This window comes from Schistocerca nitens, chromosome 2, assembly GCF_023898315.1.
Source record: "Schistocerca nitens isolate TAMUIC-IGC-003100 chromosome 2, iqSchNite1.1, whole genome shotgun sequence".
Taxonomy (NCBI): domain Eukaryota; kingdom Metazoa; phylum Arthropoda; class Insecta; order Orthoptera; family Acrididae; genus Schistocerca; species Schistocerca nitens.
Genome location: NC_064615.1, coordinates 205237614 through 205258929, shown reverse-complemented (window position 1 = coordinate 205258929; position 21316 = coordinate 205237614). Strand labels below are relative to the sequence as shown.

Sequence of the window (21316 nt, the reverse complement as noted above, 5' to 3'; positions counted from 1 at the left end):
AAACCAGCCACTACCCTCCGAGCTGCTAGCCACCCACCTCCAGTCCCTCTCCCTGCCTCCCTCTCCCTCACTACCCACCCCACTGACACTACCGTCACCCCAACCAGTCTACCTGATGAAAAATGAAAAATAGCTTTGACACTTTTAGTTCATCTAGTGCCGTGTGTGTGTGTGTGTGTGTGTGTGTGTGTGTGTGTGTTTTATTCTAGCTCATCAAAGGATAAGTCCAAAAGTTAACAAGTTTTCCTCCTTTGGTGCGTGCCTATTGACAACTCAACACTTCTGCTTTAACCATACTACAAAATTTAAATTCTTCCTCATAGTTTTAACAACATGCTCATAAACTGCAACAACACTGCCTCTGTGAATACTTCTGTCCGTTTCAAGAAATGCAGTAGTATGGCATTATCCAAATTGTGCTCAGAGTGAAGATATTAATTGGAAACTTCATTTTCAATACAAAAAAGAACACTGATGCCGCAAATAGACGTTCACCATTGCACCTTCTCAGACAGTAGCCATGGTGGTCCTAAACTCTGGTATTTTAGAAAGTGACAAGTTAGCAGGATTATTCTTGTAAAATGCTAGCCATCACGACACAGTGAGTACACAAGATGTGACCTTTTGTGACCTGAAAAATAGAGGCCACATTCATATCCAATGGTTGAAAAGTACAATGTCTATATTTCAGCTCGTAAATGAAGCATAGCACAGATTGTGTAAGTCATTCTCATTAGGAAAGTCCAATGCCATATCAGGTGAGGAATAATTAAAATATAATAAATGTTTAGCAAAGGCAGGGACTCACTAACAAGAATACATTTTAAAAATTAAATAGTGATAACCAGATGTGGCATTAAAAATAGCTTTAACATTAGATTAAGGAAAAGCTACCACCCAAATTAATGACAGTTTATATGCTTCTAATATCATGATAGCAATTTTGAGAAATGGTTCAAGTCTCGAATACTTACCTCACAACATCCAAAGCACGAAACAAATGGACATAGCTGATGTCAAATGTGTGAGTTGGGTGATAAACCACAAGAACATGAGACACAGCAAAAAGAAAAAGCAACGCTCTAGCATAATGATATTTCAGTTCAGCCCACACTGAAAGATAACCCTGTTAAAAAAAGAAATAGTTGTTAGGTGCACTTATTACCAAACCATACACACAAAAGGGCTGTGTATTAATTACATACCTTTTGTTCCATATCTCTTGAGAAAGTATCATACATTTTAACCAAAGAATGAACATCAAAGACTCCTCGTAAGTGAAGATATACAACTCTCTGACTCGTGTCATAATAGCCCTCAATATCACACTGTAATATTTTTAAAAAAACACAATGTTCACAGAGTATAAATAATAATAATAAAAATAAATACAAAGATTGATAAGTTATTACTGACAGTAAAAAATTGCAGTAACAAAACTATGACATTTACTGTACAGGTGACTTTTTTATAGCCTTTCTGAGCAGTATGTGTTTATTAAGAATCTATATTATGAAAAGGACAGATTGCTACTCACCATATAGTGGAGATATTGAGTCACCGATAGGCACAATAAAAATACTGCTAAACAAGTACATTTTTGGCCATAAGCCCTTCTTCTAAAGTACTCAGCTTACACACATACATAGATGCAAGCACAACTCACACATATATGACCACTGCCTCTGGCTGCCAAGGCCAGACTGTGAGTAACTGTGCATGATGAGAGAAGCAACATGGGTGCTGGGGGTAAGGAGGAGGCTGAGGTGGGTAGGGGGAAGGATAGCACGGTACCGGTGTGGGTGGTTAAGTGTTGCTTGTGGGGGCATACAGGGATGATGTATGGAGAGGAGAGGTTAGGGCAGCTAGGTGTGGTCAGGACATTAGATGGCTGCCAGAGAGGGGGCGTGGGGGGGGGGGGGGGGGAGGTGCTGGAAAAGATGACAAATAAAATGACTGTGGACTGCGGGTGCATTGATGGAATAGAATGATTTGCAATGCTGGAATGGGAAAAGGGAAGGGAATGATGGGTGAAGGATAATGACTAACAAAGGTTGAGGCCAGGGGGCTTACAGGAATGTAGGATATACGGCAGGGAGATTTCCCGCCTGCAAAGTTCAGAAAAGCTGGTGTTGGTATGAAGGATCCAGATGGCACAGGTTGTGAAGCAGTCCATGAAGTGAAGAATGTTGTGTTGGACAGCATGCCCAGAAGCTGGGTTGTCCAGCTGTTTCTTGGGCACAGTTTGTTGCTAATCATTCATGTGGACAGACAGCTTGTGCCTTGTAATCCCCATGTAAAATGCACCACAGTGGTTGCGGATTAGCTTGTAGATCACATGAATATTTTCGCAGGTAGCTGTGCCTTTGGTTCTTGTAACCAGAATGGAGTGGATGTTGGTGGGAGGATGTATGGAACAATTCTTGTATCTAGGTCTATTACAGGCTTATGAGTCTTCAGGCAAAGGTTTGGGAGCAAGGTTAACAGGGATGGATGGGGATATTCTTTGGTTTCAGTGGGGGCAGAATATCACTGTGAGAGAGGTGGGAAGGGTAGTGGGTGGGACACTCCTCATTTCAGGACACGACAAGAGGTAGTCAAAACCCTGGCAGAGAATGTGATTCAGTTGCTCCTGTCCTCAGTGGTACTGAGTCAAGAGATGGATGCTCTTCTGCGGTTGGACAGTGGGACTTTGGAAGGTGGTGGGGGACTGGAGAGATAAGGCACGGATCTGTTCTGTGCAAATTTGGTAGGGTAATTTCAGTCTGTGGAGGCTTCAGTGACACCAGTGAGACTCTTGGTACACTTTGAGAGGGACTGTTCATCATTACAGTTGCAATGGCCACTTGTGGCCAGGCTGTATGGATGGGACTTCTTGGTATGAAATAGGTCACAGCAGTTGAAATGGATGTGTTGCTAGTAGTTGTTAGATTTGATATGGATGGAGGTACTGATGTGAGGTGGAGGTCAACATCTAGGAAGATGGTCTGTTGGGTTGAGGGGACCAGCTGAAGTGAAAGCAGGAGAAGGTGCTAAAAGTTTTGGAGGAATAAAACACAGTCAAGAACCTTTCATCCAAAAGTTGTAGTCTCACTGAAGTATCAATCCTTTACAAGGGCCCTACCTTTTGCCCCACTCCCAAATTCAATTAAGCTGGACTTGTTAAAGACCTTCTCTCCTTCTCTCAGCCCTTGCTGTGAAAACACTTTTTCGCCATCAACTCTACCAATCAGTTTCAACCCAAAACCAGTGTTGACTCCTCCGTCCAACCATGATCTGCCCCCACCCTAAAATCACCCGCTGTTAACTTCCCAGGATTTCTTAACCATGAACTTTGCCTCACCATCATTCCCCAAATCTCTCATCATGAAAACTAAACTTACATCCACATGAAGAACCACAGTTCACCACTTAAAAACTGATTCTGACCTTATAATTCTACTTGCTGGCAAAGGTTCTACCACTACGGTTCTGAACCGCAAGTATTACCTGGCAAAAGGACTACACCAGCTGTCAGATTTGTCCTGCCACACAGTATCCCTATTCCAGAAATCCAGCAGGATCTCCACTCTCTTCAAATCCTTAGACCTATCCAAGAGTCTCTCCCCAGAGTATACCTCTCTCCTCACCTCTACCACTCTCCACACTCCTACATGCATCCTAATGTTCATAAACCCAACCACCAGGTCATCCCTAGTGGCCACTGAGAGTGTCTCTGCCCTCGTAGACCAACACCTTCATCCTATTACACGTAACCTACCCTCCTATGTAAAAGATACCAACTGTTTCCTCCACCAACTCTTCATGTTCCTCGTCCTTTACCACACAGTGCCCTGCTCATCACTACTGACTCCACCCCCCTTTACACTAACATCTCTAATGTCCATGGCCTTGCCGCTACTGAACACTACCTGGACAACCCAGCTGCTGAGCTTGCCAACACAACATTCTTCATTTCAAGGACTGCTTCACAGCCTGTGCCATCAGGATCCTTCCTACCAACACCAGCTTTTCTGAACTTTGCAGGCAGGAAATCTCCCTGAAGTATATCCTACATTCCTGTAAGCCCCCTGGCCTCAACCTTTGTTAGTCACTGTCCTTCACTCACCATTCCCTTCCCTTTTACCATTCCAGCACTAGCTGTGACTTACCAAATGGGAAAGTGCTGGTAGATAGACACAATAATAAACACACAAACACACACACAAATATCAAGCTTTCGCAACCCACGGTTGCTTCATCAGGAAAGAGGGAAGGAGAGGGAAAGATGAAAGGATGTGGGTTTTAAGAGAGAGGGTAAGGAGTCATTCCAATCCCAGGGGCGGAAAGACTTGCCTTAGGGGGAAAAAGGGACAGGTATACACTCGCACGCGCGTGCGCACACACACACACACACACATATCCATCCGCACATATACAGACACAAGCAGACATATGTAAAGGCAAAGAGTTTGGGCAGAGATGTCAGTCAAGGCGGAAGTACAGAGGCAAAGATGTTGTTGAGTGACAAGTGATGTACGAGGGGCGGCAACTTGAAATTAGCGGAATGGATGAAATAATTGGTGGCAAAGAAGTGTTTCCACTGAAGGGATCAGAAGAAGGAGAGTAGGTCTTTGACAAGTCAAACATGGTTAAATGTGAGTGTAGGGCTGAAAGTGAGGCCTTTGGATAGGACTGAAATTCTGTGGGGTAGAATATTTAGGTGGAAATCTTAACAATAGTGTTCCAGGATTGTTTCAGCTCTGGATGCGGTGGAGTGTTAGTAGGAAGTTTCGGAGGATGCGGCACATCGAAAAGTCAGCCAGGTAGTGTCTTGGTGTTATGAGGGATTGACGATGAGGAACACTGTGGGTAGGAGAGGGGTTGGATAGTAATGGTCTGAGACCACAGTAGGATGTCAGCAGGTTGGATAACTTTTGGAGGTGGTGTCTCGAATGCTCTTCCAGGTGCTGGAGAGCAAGGGATTCTATTTCAGAGATGTGACGTATGTAGTAGGTATTGCACAGTAGCAATATCTTGTGGTGGGAGCGGAGGTGTTTCTGGGATGCCTGTGACATGGAGATGTGATTTTGCAGTACCAGCTTTGTGAGAGGCAGGGGCTGACGGAATCTGAAAAGGTGAGGGTCACTGTGAAAGGAGGGGTGGGATCCAGAGGAATTTTTATTGCTAGGAAGGAGCAGGAAATATGCACTAATACATGAAAATAGGCAAAAATATGTGCAAACAAATATGTAAAAAAATGTACAAAAATGTGGGAAAAAAGGACAGAATGGATGAGGTATGGGAATATGCATGTGTTGGGATATGGGAAGAGAGGGAGGGGCGGGGGGGGGGGGGGGGGGGAGAGGTGATTGGTTAGATAAGAAGTCTGGGGCAAATACGAGGGCTATTCACAGAAAGTAGGGAACGTTTTGGCATAAAAAAAAGGCTAAGTACAAGAAATACATTTTATTATATGCATCTGAAAGAGTGTCTGACACACTACTTTTCCACATAGTCACCAAACACATTGAGGCACTTATCATAGTGGTGGACAAGATTTGAAATACCTTCGTCAGAAAATTCTGCCACCTGAGATATCAGCCAGTGAGTCACACCCACCTGGAGTTCCACGTCATCATCAAAGTGCCGCACTGCAAGCCAGTTCTTCATCTTGGGAAACAAGTGGAAGTCACTTGGTGCAAGATCGGGGCTGTAGGGCTGATGAGGGAAAATTTCACATTTGAATGAATTAAGGAGTTCTTTAGTGGAGTTTGCTATGTGAGGTTGAGCATTGTCGAGCAAAAACAAAATTTTGGATGTCAGCTTTCCTTGGCACTTATTTTGAACTGCTCTTCTAAGGCTGTGCAAAGTTTGACAGTACCGGGCAGAATTTATGGTTGCTCCATGTTCGAGAAAATAAATAAGGAGCACACCTTGCTTATCCCAATACAGTGTTGCCATCAACTTCCTTGCTGACAAGGTTTGCAAACATTTTCTTGGTTTTTGAGGGGACCTTGTGTGCCCCCACACCATGGACTGTAATTTTGTCTCGCAATTGACGTGTTTCACCCAAGTCTTGTCACCGGTTATGATTCAACCCAGTAATGAATCACCATGTTTGTGGCAGGCCTCCAGAAATGGCAACGTTGCCCCCATTCACTGTTCTTTATAGTGCCCTGTAAGCATTTTGGGCACCCATCGTGCACAAAATTTGTGGTAGCCTAGCTTTTGAGTGACAATTTCAAACAACAAAGTCCATGAAACTTGTGGAAAAGAAAGAGAAAGATCCATTATTGTGATGCGACGTTTTTCACGAATCATTTCATTAGCTTGAGCGACAAGATCATCAGTCACAATGCTCGGGCGTCCACTCTTCTCTTCATCATGAACATTGGTTCGGCCATTTTTAAACCAAATGCACCATTTCTGGATGGAACATTCACTCATTACATTGTTTCCATACACTTCACACAGTTTATGATAAATTTCTATAGGTTTTGGGTTTTTAGCCAACAAAAACCGTATCACAGGCTGCACCTCACAACTGGCAGGATTTTCGATTACAGTGTACATTTCAAATTCAAATATTGAAAAAACCAGACATGCTGAGACGTTCCCGCTGTTATGGATGGATGCCGACTGGGCTGCCGAGCATGCACATACCAAAATATACAGGATGGGCGCGTGCCTAGCAGCATCAGACGGAAACGTTCCCTACTTTCTGAATAGCCCCACTGTGACAGTTCCAATTTTGTTTTAATCCCATACCCCAGTGTATTTTTCATAATGAATAGCCAGAATTGAAACCTGCCAAAAGAATTTCACTTCTGCAGCTCGATATTCTGAGAAATTTAAAAACATTTTGCAGCACATAGTGTACCGTCCCTTAGTTCCTATCTCCAATTAGAGTGCTTACATTTTCATCTCAAATTTCTTTTGTATGTTAAAGACATAATCCTTTTTTATCATCCGCCACAACAGCAATCGACACAACAGGTTGGCTACACTATATGACGTGGAAGTTACAACCTCGAAACTAAAGGCTTTTTAATATTTCACTGTGCTTGATGAACCTGAGTGATTTATAGGGCAAAATTTAGTACATAATCAGAAACAATATTCTATTGGGATCAGGAGTACTACTATTATATTTTATGCTAGGAAAACAGGTAAAGATTGTGGAGGAAAATTATCATATGATCACTGCAGTCTACAAAACCATATCAAACTGTTTGCATGATGATCATAAAATATATTGTGATGATGCCTGAAATCACTCTCTAGGTTTACATGTTTGTAATTACAGCAATAACAAGAGTCATAACCATACTAGCACTTGCATCTCAATGGAATAACTATTGCTTTTTATAACATTACAAGCATTATAACATTACATGTGAACACTTACCAAATTATTCTTGTCAACATCAGGATCCTCAAGCAATGACTTGTGAAAAATTTGTTTACCTAATATCTCATCAATTAGACCTGCTTTGCAGCCACGAGCAGAGATTGGGGATTTACCAAAAAATGACACTACAGCAACTTTCTTATCATTCAGTAGTATTTGTCTGAAATAAACACATTGCATCGGTGTAAATAAGAAACAGTCTTTTCTATCAAATGTTTAGTTTCTAATATAAGGTGCTATATAAACATGCAAGCATAACTCTTGGTTGTACTGTATGTCATATGGCAGCTCATACCTATCAGATGTAGATTTATCTTCTCCAGATGGTGCTATCACTATTTATGGCATCCCTAACCTCGACAATGACATATTAATACCATTCCCTTTCTCACTGGTAGTCTGAGATGCCATTGATAAGGAATGAGTGACAATGGAACTTAAAGTAATGAAGCCATGCAATCATTTTCCACACACACACACACACACACACACACACACACACACACACACAGTCTTAAGACAGCCATGTAGGGCTATATCAGGATGAGTTCTGTCAGGAGGGAGAAGAAATAAAATCTTTGAGGTTTCATGATGACATTGTAATTCTGTCAGAGACAGCAAAGGACCTGGAAGAGCAGTTGAACAGAATGTACAGTGTCTTGAAAGGAGGATATAAGATGAACATCAACAAAAGCAAAACGAGGATAATGGAATGTGGTCACATTAAATCAGGTGATGCTGAGGGAATTAGATTAGGAAATGAGACACTTAAAGTAGTAAACAAACTTTGATATTTGGGGAGCAAAATAACTGATGATGGTCCAAGTAGAGAGGATATAAAGTGTAGAATGGCAATGGCAAAGAAAGCGTTTCTAAAGAAGAGAAATTTGTTGGCAGCAAGTATAGATGTAAATGTCAGGAAGTCCTTTCTGAAAGTATTTGTATGGATTATACCCATGTATGGAAGTGAAACATAGATGATAAATAGTTTAGACAAGAAGAGAATAGAAGCTTTCAAAATGTGGTGCTACAGAAGAATGCTGAAGATTATATGGTTAGATCACGTAACTAATGAGGAGGTACTGAACAGAATTGGGGAGAAGAGGAATTTGTGGCATAACTTGATTAGAAGAAGGGATCGGTTGGTAGGACACATTCTGAGGCATCAAGGGATCACCAATTTGGTATTGGAGGGAAGTGTGGAGGGTAAAAATTGTAGCGGGAGACCAAGAGATGAATACACTAAGCAGAGTCAGAAAGATGTAGGTTGCAATAGTTACTCAGAGACGAATAACCTTGCACAGGATAGGGTAGAGCTGCATCAAAGCAGTCTCTGGACTGAAGATCATAACAACAACAACGTGGACCATGAAGGCAGTATCAGGCTAATTACAGCATGCACCAAGGCATTTAAGCAGTCATAACAGTATGAACAAATCCAAACGTGTGATACAACAGGATGTACCATCTGCCATGCATCTCCGAGAAGTTCATAGAGTATGGATGTACATGTAGATTGTATGCTGTTTTGTAACTGCCTGGTGGATTAAAACTCTGTGAATTATATAAAATTGTACTTCATTGTGTTCATTCAAATTCCAGAATTAGTGAATACAACAGGAATCACAACAGGCAACATTCACCTGCAAATGAAAATCTAAATGAAATGTGAAACGTAATTGTATTATTAATGTATTTGAGTATAATATAATGTATATTTCTTTATTTATTCATTTATTTCACCTGTCATGATGATGATAATAAAATAATGATAATAAAATAATGATAATAAATTTATTGTGCACATTACACCCTATTATCTAGAAAACATACATCCACCTTTTTGTGGACAGTAATAAATGTAGGTATTAATTATTTATTCCTGGTGCATAGAAACATAAAAAGTGTTAATTCTTCAAAAATGCTGCTATTACAACTACTTTCTATGTCATCAAACTACAATACAAAAACCGCTTAACCAATTTTACAATTATTACTACTACTTTTAGTGCTACAAATTCTGTTTGGTTTCTGTTCATTTATTAGGGTGCATCTATACTGTTGACATTTGTTTCTGCAGAATGCACCAAGGCATTTAAGCAGTCATAAGAGTAGGAAAAAATCCAAATGCGTGATACAACAGGATGTACCATCTGCCACGAATCTCCGAGAAGTTCACAGAGTTTCTGCAGCCAATGGATATCACTGTGGGGGTCCGGATGGGGGTTTGTTGGGGATGGCCAGCTCGTCCCACGCATCCCCTGATCAGACTACGACTGTGGCTGCCCGGGATACTGCCCACATTGAGGCTGATCCCTCACCTGTGGTAGAGTGGGAGGTCGTCTCGAGGTGTGGCAGGGAGCGAAAGACATTCCGGAGGGCTGAACGGAAGGCCTCTCCAGTTTATCTGACGAACCGGTTTCGGGCTCTGCCTCAGGCTGATACTGATCTTTGGCCGGACATGGCTGCTTGTCCTGTTCCAGAGGTTGCCCCTTAGTCTGCAAGATCTGGGCGGTCGCAGAGGGTGGGCTTACTGGTAGTTGGGAGCTCCAACGTCAGGCACGTAATGGGGCCCCTTAGGGATATGGCAGCAAGAGAGGGGAACAAAACCAATGTGCACTCCGTGTGCATACCGGGGGGAGTCATTCCAGATGTGGAAAGGGTCCTTCCGGATGCCATGAAGGGTACAGGGTGCACCCATCTGCAGGTGGTCGCTCATGTTGGCACCAATGATGAATGCCGCTATGGATCGGAGGAAATCCTCTCTGGCTTCCGGCGGCTATCTGATTTGGTGAAGACTGCGAGTCTCGCTAGCGGGATGAAAGCAGAGCTCCCCATCTGCAGCATCGTCGACAGGACTGACTGCGGACCTTTGGTACAGAGCCAAGTGGAGGGTCTGAATCAGAGGCTGAGACGGTTCTGCGACCGTGTGGGCTACAGATTCCTCGACTTGCGCCATAGGGTGGTGGGGTTTCGGGTTCCGCTGGATAGGTCAGGAGTCCACTACACGCAGCAAGTGGCTACCCGGGTAGCAGGGGTTGTGTGGCATGGACTGGGCGGTTTTTTTTTTAGGTTAGATAGCCTCGGGCAAGTACAGAAAGGGCAACAGCCTCAAAGGGTGCGGGAAAAAGTCAGGACATGTGGGGACCAAGCAGCAATCGGTACTGTAATTGTAAACTGTCGAAGCTGCATTGGTAAAGTACCGGAACTTCAAACGCTGATAGAAAGCACCAAAGCTGAAATCGTTATAGGTACAGAAAGCTGGCTGAAGCCAGAGATAAATTCTGCCGAAATTTTTACAAAGGCACAGACGGTGTTTAGAAAGGATAGATTGCATGCAACCGGTGGTGGCGTGTTTGTCGCTGTTAGTAGTAGTTTATCCTGTAGTGAAGTAGAAGTGGATAGTTCCTGTGAATTATTATGTGTGAAGGTTACACTCAACAACCGAGCTAGGTTAATAATTGGCTCCTTTTACCAACCTCCCGACTCAGCAGCATTAGTGGCAGAACAACTGAGAGAAAATTTGGAATACAATGCACATAAATTTTCTCAGCATGTTATAGTCTTAGGTGGAGATTTCAATTTACCAGATATAGACTGGGACACTCAGATGTTTAGGACGGGTGGTAGGGACAGAGCATCGAGTGACATTATACTAAGTGCACTATCCGAAAATTACCTCGAGCAATTAAACAGAGAACCGACTCATGGAGACAACATCTTGGACCTACTGATAACAAACAGACCCGAACTTTTCGACTCTGTAAGTGCAGAACAGGGAATCAGTGATCATAAGGCCATTGCAGCATCCCTGAATATGGAAGTTAATAGGAATATAAAAAAAGTAATAGAAGGCAGATTTCAGACTACCTAACAGATCAAAACTGACAATGTTGAGTGTTTATGGAAGAAGTTCAAGGCAATCGTAAAATGCGTTTTAGACAGGTATGTGCCGAGTAAAACTGTGAGGGACGGGAAAAACCCACCGTGGTTCAACAACAAAGTTAGGAAACTACTGCGAAAGCAAAGAGAGCTTCACTCCAAGTTTAAATGCAGCCAAAACCTCTCAGACAAACAGAAGCTAAACAATGTCAAAGTTAGCGTAAGGAGGGTTATGCGTGAAGCGTTCAGTGAATTCGAAAGTAAAATTCTATGTACCGACTTGACAGAAAATCCTAGGAAGTTCTGGACTTATGTTAAATCAGTAAGTGGTTCGAAACAGCATATCCAGACACTCCGGGATGATGATGGCATTGAAACAGAGGATGACACGCGTAAAGCTGAAATACTAAACACCTTTTTCCAAAGCTGTTTCACAGAAGAAGACCGCACTCCAGTTCCTTCTCTAAATCCTCGCACAAACGAAAAAATGGCTGACATTGAAATAAGTGTCCAAGGAATAGAAAAGCAACTGGAATCACTCAACAGAGGAAAGTCCACTGGACCTGACGGGATACCAATTCGATTCTACACAGAGTACGCGAAAGAACTTGCCCCCCTTCTAACAGCCGTGTACCGCAAGTCTCTAGAGGAACGGAAGGTTCCAAATGATTGGAAAAGAGCACAGGTAGTCCCAGTATTCAAGAAGGGTTGTCGAGCAGATGCGCAAAACTATAGACCTATATCTCTGATGTCAATCTGTTGTAGAATTTTAGAACATGTTTTTTGCTCGAGTATCATGTCGTTTTTGGAAACCCAGAATCTACTCTGTAGGAATCAATATGGATTCCGGAAACAGCGATCGTGTGAGACCCAACTCACTTTATTTGTTCATGAGACCCAGAAAATATTAGATACAGGCTCCCAGGTAGATGCTATTTTCCTTGACTTCTGGAAGGCGTTCGATACAGTTCCGCACTGTCGCCTGATAAACAAAGTAAGAGCCTACGGAATATCAGACCAGCTGTAAGGCTGGATTGAAGAGTTTTTAGCAAACAGAACACAGCATGTTGTTATCAATGGAGAGACGTCTACAGACGTTAAAGTAACCTCTGGCGTGCCACAGGGGAGTGTTATGGGACCATTGCTTTTCACAATATATATAAATGACCTAGTAGATAGTGTCGGAAGTTCCATGTGGCTTTTCGCGGATGATGCTGTAGTATACAGAGAGGTTGCAACATTAGAAAATTGTAGCGAAATGCAGGAAGATCTGCAGCGGATAGGCACTTGATGCAGGGAGTGGCATCTGACCCTTAACATAGACAAATATAATGTATTGCGAATACATAGAAAGAAGGATCCTTTATTGTATGATTATATGATAGCGGAACAAACACTGGTAGCAGTTACTTCTGTAAAATGTCTGGGAGTATGCGTGCGGAACAATTTGAAGTGGAATGATCATAAAAAATTAATTGTTGGTAAGGCGGGTACCAGGTTGAGATTCATTGGGAGAGTCCTTAGAAAATGTAGTCCATCAACATAGGAGGTGGCTTACAAAACACTCGTTCGACCTTTACTTGAGTATTGTTCATCAGTGTGGGATCCGTACCAGATCAGGTTGACGGAGGAGATGGAGAAGATCCAAAGAAGAGCGGCGCGTTTCGTCACAGGGTTATTTGGTAACCGTGATAGCGTTACGGAGATGTTTAGCAAACTCAAGTGGCAGACTCTGCAAGAGAGGCACTCTGCATTACGGTGTAGCTTGCTCGCCAGGTTTCGAGAGGGTGCGTTTCTGGATGAGGTATCCAATATATTGCTTCCCCCTACTTATACCTCCCAAGGAGATCACGAATGTAAAATTAGAGAGATTAGAGCGTGCACGGAGGCTTTCAGACAGTCGTTCTTCCCGCGAACCATACGCGACTGGAACAGGAAAGGGAGGTAATGACAGTGGCACGTAAAGTGCCCTCCGCCACACACCGTTGGGTGGCTTGCGGAGTATAACTGTAGATACAGATCCAACATCATACCACACTGGCTAACAGCATTGTCTGCTGTATTCCTTGGGCATAAGACAGCAAGTCAGCAGCATTTCTACATTACACACAATTCCATGATTCACTGTAAACTCTTAGAATCCACGCTTCCACAGTCACTTGCACCAACACAGAATAGATTCTTGAAAAAACCATTTCGCTCAGTGGTCACTGACCACAATTCTCTCCATCTGAAGAGTATCTCATCTAGTTGGGATGGCATCATGCTACCATGTGGTTGTACGCCTTGTGATGTCTTCCTTGGCCTTCCTGGGTACTGCAGCTGTAGTATCGTCCAAGATGCAATAGGTTGACTGCTTTGTGATCCTGCACCCTTAACACCTGATGGCTATTACCTGCTGCATCTTCGAAGAACATTCAGTCCAACAACATGTGCTCTGGAGTGCCTACACTGCCACAGATGCAACTATCATTAATTTTTTGCAGGCATGTAGCACACAGACCATGACCAGACAGGTAATGTATCAGTCCACTCAACAACTGAAGAAATGTCATTTTCAATCTCTCCCTATTGTGTCTCAATAGTTCACAAGCGAAGTAATGGTGCTAAACTGTTCACTTTGACCCTGTGCCCATTACACATGTTATACAAATGGAGATGATATCTTAATTACTGACGACGCCTTTGGCATAATTGTTTTATTATTCTCCATTGCATGATGTAATTTTAGAAGTTTACTTCTGATGAAGGTATATTTATATGTACCGAAACCAGGTCAAGAATTTTAATAAAAAAAAATTTTATCCTGCAACTGTTTTTGGCTGTCATCCTTTTTATTGTGAATTATAAAAGATTGGAAAGGAATAACTCAAAAGAAAAATTTTGGTAAGAGAGATTTTTGGGGGAACTTTTAAAACTGGAAGGATTCCAAGGCAAGAGGGAAAAGAAAACTAGCACAAAGTGGTTTGAAGACAACAAAAAGAAACATAGTGACATAATGAAGGAATACTGGAAGAAAAGGAAAGAACAACAAAGGAAACTGAATCGTGGTCCTTAGAAGGCCTTAATCCAAGAATAAGAAGAAGAAGAAAATTACAATACAATTATATATAATAATGAATACATAAAATTTAAGAAATGTCACTCTTTCTAATATTGCACTAAGCTATCCTTATGTTGTGTTCTTGCCAAATGTGAGTAACACTGCCTAACAAAAAGGTGTGGCAGCAATAATAAAGGAAGCAATGTGACCAAGAACTTATCTACTCAGAAGAAGAACGAGAAAAAATAGGCTAAGAGTAGCAGATGAGAATGAAGGAGGAAAACAGACATAGAAATGTGTCAGGAAAATATTAAGTAGGAAAACACTTAAGAAGAGTAGTTTGTTTCACAGTAGTATACCTGAAATGGAAAAGTAGATCAAGAGATATTTAGTGCTATGCAAATGTTGAGCCAAGATGTTGGACACATCCAATCTAGTATTGCAGTTATGAGATGATAAGGGGTATTTGATATGTGATGACAGGTGTTTAAGATGCCAGTGATTAAGAAGCCAATTAAGTACACCGAACACGTGAAAATCACAGAATCCATCCAGTCACATCCAGCCTAACTGATTACAGAAAGGATTGATGTGGTCGAACAACCAAATGTTGTACACATATCTTACAGAAGCACTTGCAGCTGGTTTGAGTCTTTTGGAGTTTTCACTGTGTCTTGTTGAACTATATTACATCAGTTAAGATCTGGCAGAACTTAAGACTGGGCTAAATTTTATTTAATTTGAGGTGCAAATATTTTTCTAAATTTTTGGATTGTGTGTATACAGGAGTGATATTTCCTGCATGCTGCAACAGTATGTTCTTCCCTATTTAGATATTCCTCCAATTTGTAATTAAATACCATACCAGAGGAACAGTTTCATGAAAATGTCCACTAATCAAGTTTTGGCACAATATGAGGATGATTTGTGAGTTCTTAGTGTTTAATTTACGGTCCAGATTGTGATATTAAACAAAGACTGTCATTCCTGCTTGTTACAATAGCAACAACTTTTTAGGGATGGCATTTAGACATAACTGGATGTCACCAACATATAAGTGGTACCAGAGGTTGAAAATACAGCTACAGTTGTAATGTTCTTTTATTATCACACGACCAGTTTCAGGCTCTTATACGACCATCTTCAGGGGCCATAACTTGGTGCTGTGACCCCAGAGTGCAGCAGTGGACATGTATGAGGCACGGTGTGCTACCTACGAGCAGAGGGCATGGACTCCACCCCAGCGCTCAGGGGTCAGAGCACCAAGTTACGACACCTGAAGATGGGCGTATAAGAATCCAAAACCAGTCATGTGATAATAAAAGAACTTTACAGTTGTAGCACTATTTCCAACCTCTTGTATAATGCTCAGTTGCAAATGTTCCTCCAACAGGATCATTTGTATATAAGTGGTAGTTACAAAAATGGAGCACAGATGAAATATCACTGATATACAGCAAGAAATGCAATAGACCCAGGTCTACACTCCAGGACTCTCCAGAGAGTACATGTTTCTATGATGACTTCTCCAGCCTACAAGTGACTCATCAAAACACAGTATTGACTGTCTGAGAAATTAAGCTGTTTCATTTTCATAAGATATACACTACCTCACAAAAATGGGAAGTATCCAAGAGATATGGTTGGATGTCGATGTAATTTTGTACATGTACACACCATCAGCAGGTAGGTACAGGATAAGAGTTACAATTCTCTGTGACAAGTAGAACAACCACTAGAATGTGTTAGTGTTATGAGTGATATATGTTATATACTGGAACACACACACACACACACACACACACACACACACACACACACACACACACACACACAAAAAAAATAAGCCGCCATATTGCATTAGCCATTACTTAAAATGTGTTGTGCACGTCATGAATGTAAATATATGACACAGGACTTTAAAAGCAAACATCCAAATACTAAAGGCATACATTTAGTACTTTATACACTTTTGTTACAGTTACAAATAATTGTCTATAACCTATATTACTTGTATAAGTGTGACTGCAGAAAAAAGGACGTCTCAAAACAAAAAAGAGATATGCATGTGGTTGTTTGTGTTTAGTGTTGTTACCAGATCTGGTGAGATATATAAGGATCATGAGCAGCATCAGATGTTGAGTGATTACTGCCCGGACACATATAGGCCATGTCCTCATGTGAGATACCATTATCAGCACCTAACACAGACTGAAAGAGGCCTCATAGCGAATCTCCATTTGTCCAGCTAGTCAAATCTTGCAATACCCAGATTTGTGGGGCATTTTGATCTGGTCAATGTAGCACTGCATGAGAACATATCTTTGCACTCCCTGTAGCCTGGCAGATTCAGTGGGGAAGAGTGCCATAAAGCCATTATATCCTCTCCTGTGCAACCAGGCCCATAACTGTACATTAGTCATCAAGGACCCAATCGAACACATCTGACCACAACAAGGAAGGATTGCCATATTGTGCACCAAGCACATTGTAACACCCTCACATCTGTGTCTGCTATCCAAAAATAAATAATGGACTCCATACAACATTCTGTGTAATCACACGCTATTGGTCAGAGACAAGTGGCAGCCGGACTAGAGAATTAATATCCTAAGCATAGACTGATGTTAACACTATATCACAAACAGCTGTGGTTGAATGGCATCACACTGTAGTTTGTATGAGTCGCAGCTCTACACTACACTGGATGACCATCGTCAGCGATTATGTTGGTGGCCTGGAAAAAGATCCCATTCTTTCAATGTTTGGAGAGGCACAGAGGTGTTACTCCTGGTGTAACAGTGTGGGGAGTCATTTGATATGACTTCAGATCATGGTTGGTTGTGATTGGGGGAACACTGAAGGCAGAATGATAGTTCACGGACATCCTCCATCCCTACGTATTACTTCTCGTAAGAAATTACTGTAGTTCCATTTTTCAACAGGACACTGCTCATCCAAAAATGGCGCGTGTCTCTATGAAATGTCTGCATGATGTTGAAGTACTCACGTTGCCAGCAAGACTCCCAGATCTATCTTTGATAGAACAGAAGTGGGACTAGATCGGGCATCAACTGCAGCCCATCCAAGACATCAAAAACCACTTACAACAGTTGTGGGCCTGGTTGCCTCAGGAGAGGATACAACGGCTGCATGACACTCTTCCGCACAGAATCAGTGCCTGCATACAAGATAGAGGAGGTGCAAAGTCATACTGGTAGGCGGCATCATAGTGCAAAGCTGTTTGTAAATTTGACTCAGTGTTTTTATCGCTGAAGTGACATTGTATACCCTTACCACCCATGAAGTTTTATTTCGTTTCAGCTTTCCCTTCTGGGCAACTTCACCTTTTTGGTCACATAGTGTGTATCAAAATCAACAGTATCAAAAACCTTGCTGATATCAAGCAGTGTTAAAATGGTCAGTTCACAACTGTCATTGCATGTTTGATATCAAATGTCGCTCTGATTAATTCAGTTGCTATGCTATGGTGTTTTCGAAATGACAACGACTGAATGAAAAGTTAAGGTCTTGAATCTCATTCAAAAATGTATTAAATCTAAGCCTGAACGAAAATGTAATCACAAATTACAATGTTAATCGTTAATTCATTACAAATTTAAATCTGTTAACTGAAGCATACGCACAAAGGTGATTACGTCGTTTCTACTTCCATTCCTAAGCACTGTTATCATATCTACATAACACATGTTCTTGCTTATAGTCCACAAACAATAAATATTATATTTTCTTTACGCTACATCATTTTGGGATAACGAGCTCAATTTTTCAAAACCATTGTATTTAATCCGGAACATGAAATGTCCTGTCTGGTAACTTGTTTTAGAACGAAATTTGTTTCAATATGTTATGAAATAAATTCGGAGTCCTGTACTTACTCTTCAGGGGGCGTATATGGTAAATAAAACTTTGCAGTCCCCATTTTTCACAGCTTAATGTTCGTTACACAGAACCTATTTGTTTCTTCTAAACCATGCATGAATTAGAACAATTCATAATGAAAATCAATGTTGTGCAACGTCTACACTTATACATATGCTTTTTTCCAGAATAACGTAACACTTGCAAACTTTTAGACAATTGTCTTGCTATGCCACACGCTTCTGCTACACATGTAAACATAAACATACAGTATACACATTACACATACATCTTTGCCTTGCTGAAAGTGAAAGACTTTGAAGTTTCAATGATCTTATACTAGGCAAAGGTATTGTATATCAGAGTTCAGAGATGTGGTCGAGATCGAAAGAGTTGTTTGGTGTTGTGAGTGTTGTGTTATTTTTGCCGGGAATTAGAGGTATGGCTGGAACGAACGCTTCTAGTGCATATTCTGCCGTTTTTGTCACAACACCAAATGAAGAGGTAGCGAAGAAACTGGCTCACGGACTTGTCAACAAAAGAATGGCAGCATGTGTGAACATTATTCCTAAAATAACCTCTGTGTATATGTGGGAGGGTAAAGTGAATGAAGACACTGAAGTATTAATGATGATCAAAACGAAAACATCAAGAGTGGAAGACCTAACAAGCTTCGTTAAGGAGAACCATCCGTATGACGTGTGTGAAGTAATAGCGTTACCCATTGAAAAGGGTAACGCTCCCTACTTGGACTGGATAAATGACACTGTGACCGAAAAATAAATGTAATGTCATGTCACCTAATATCATTGGTATTCTTCCTCATTCTGGCAGTTGTGATGATCTACTGAAACAGTGGGAAATGTTGCATTTCATATTGTAACCAATTCTTGATTCGTTGTTACAGTACAGAACAAGTCACATTTTCTTGTATTCCTTATAGTGTTTTGCATATTCTTATTAATAACTATTGTAGCTACCTTTGCTGGAAGTAAAATATATTTAATAAGTGATCTCATGAATGGTTAATGTTTCAACTGCTAAACTCGAGTATTGCCATCACTGTTCTAGTTTTGTAATTGTGTTTGACACCATTTTAAACCTGTGAGACATTATTTGAGTGTATATTGTCATGTAGTAGTCACCCTCCACATTAAGACCTGTCAACGGATTAACAGACGCTATTGAAAGCACTAACTGTTATTGTAAGACATTTAAAGAATGGGTTGAGAATCCTGCATGTGTATACAAAACAAATTCTGAAGTTCGAGTGGACCTTCCCACTGATGATGAGAATTATGTCAGATTTTTAACAACATAGTGACATATAACAAAGGTTATTTACCATGAGTATCGATCACCTAGGGGTGGTGTCGACCTCATTGTTAACAAGTTAACGGAAAATTTTAAAATCTCACTTCCCAAAAGTTTGGTTGACGAGTTGTGCACATTCACAGCTGTCGTAAAGATAACTGTTTGAGTAATGACAATTAAGGCAAAGTTACATCATAATTAAGTTAGTTAATACCTATTGTAAGCTATCAATTGAAGGTTTCACATTTTTTGCGTATTTTCTGAAAAAAAAAGAAAACATTTCACAGGCGGGAATTTTGGAATAGGATTTGTTTACGTTGTGATATACTGTAAGTTACGTTATTATTTTAATAAAGTAAAGTTTACGTTCTTAGTGTATTCTTATACACTAACCATTTGATTCTCTAGTAAGTAGCTGAAAGCAAAATTTCCGAAATGAGTGAAAAGTTTATATAGTGTAGGCTCAGTTCTTTGTTTACCTTTGCTTCGTCACGTAAACAACATAGGTTAAATCGTTTTTGTTTCTCCAGAAGTTCTGAATTAGTATCCGAACTTTGGGCCTAAACTTTCTAAGAAATTTGATTTATTAATTTAGTAGTCTAGGAAGTTATTCTAGTTTTAACTTAGACTAAAGCTAAAATTTGTTTGCCACGAGTGAGAAGTGTATGACTTGCCATAGGATTGATAGTTGTGGGGTGTGGTTTGAGGGTTGTTGCAGTTTCTTTCATGTGGGTGACTGTAGTGACGTGGGCATTGGCGAAATAAACAACGCTCACTGGTTGTGTAGGATTTGTTGTAGAGATAGGAAGATAGTGGAACAGGAGGAGAAGATTGCTGCCCTTCAGGCAGAACTAGATAAAGCAAAACAATATCTGGAAAGGTTAAGGGGGGTGAAGGGAAAAGAGAGGTGGGAAGTGACAACATGTCAAAGAAGAAATAGGAATAGGATGTTCATAGACAGTGTGGTTGTGAATGTGGAAAACATGTTTGATATGTTGTCACTGTTGGAAACTGATGAGCCACAAATAGGTGTAGGAGGAGACAGGACACAACAAATTTTCAAAAAGTGTTTGTGAAGTATGAAGTCAGAAAATGCCGTGGAGAAGAAGACAGTTTTGTTTGTGTAGTTCACATGGTAGAGGTGTTGGCCAACTATTGCAGGATGAACTAGGGTCAGGTTACGAGGTCACAAGTTTTTTTTAAACCTAGTGAATGCCTGGGTCTGGTGATAGAGAATGTAGGTTCACTTTGTAAAGACTTCACAAAGGAAGACACTGTGGTAATAGTCGGAGGGATGGGCAACAGCATAAATAGGAACCCTAATTATTCAGTTGAGAGTAACCTGGTAAAGATAGCTTCAACTACGAGACTTGGACTTGTGTCTGTTATTAGGCGCCATGGCCGGACTCATTTAAACTATTCTATTAGGAGAGTTAATTTAGAGGTGGAACGGCTGCTTGGCTCAGATATGGGGTCTCATATCAGTGTGGTTCCTGTTGACTCTATCAGCAGGTGGGACTATACTAGGCATGGCCTTAACCTCAACAGGAAAGTAAAGAGAAAACTGTCTGGGCAAATAGATAATAACTTGGGGGGGGGGGGGGGGGGAGGTGCCACTGTCACAAGTGTGATTTTTTTTGTAAAGGTTATGGAGAGCAGAAACAAGAGATGTTCAGAGACAGGCTGAAAATGACATTCACATTGATAAAACAGGCAGCCAGAAAGCAAATTTTTAATGCACACTAATTCATGCAAACAGCCTTTGACTGAAACTAGAGATATGCAAAAATTGGCAGGAACAT

At 41.1% G+C, this 21316-nt stretch overlaps 2 protein-coding genes across 4 annotated transcripts in view; one reads left to right on the top strand and one right to left on the bottom strand.

The window, feature by feature from the left end:
* LOC126235909 (nonsense-mediated mRNA decay factor SMG8) overlaps positions 1-18490 on the bottom strand; it is an 88375-nt gene extending 69885 nt beyond the window's left edge. For all 3 annotated transcript variants that reach the window (XM_049944860.1, XM_049944862.1, XM_049944861.1), the window contains exons 1-4: positions 18218-18490; positions 7391-7553; positions 1206-1328; positions 975-1126 (exon numbers count right to left, since the gene is read on the bottom strand). In XM_049944860.1, the coding sequence (XP_049800817.1) occupies positions 975-1126; positions 1206-1328; positions 7391-7553; positions 18218-18261 (482 nt within the window). In that variant the 5' untranslated portion in view covers positions 18262-18490. The remainder of the gene's footprint in view (positions 1-974; positions 1127-1205; positions 1329-7390; positions 7554-18217) is intronic.
* Positions 18491-18572: 82 nt separating this feature from the next.
* On the top strand, positions 18573-18983 carry LOC126234926 (protein CutA homolog). The gene has a single exon (XM_049943665.1). The coding sequence runs from the start codon at positions 18573-18575 to the stop codon at positions 18981-18983; it is 411 nt and encodes a 136-aa protein (XP_049799622.1).
* Positions 18984-21316: the final 2333 nt, after the last annotated feature.

Coding starts and splice junctions, on each gene's coding strand:
- LOC126234926 (XM_049943665.1), top strand. CDS start 18,573: ATGTGGTCGAGATCGAAAGAGTTGTTTGGTGTTGTGAGTGTTGTGTTA.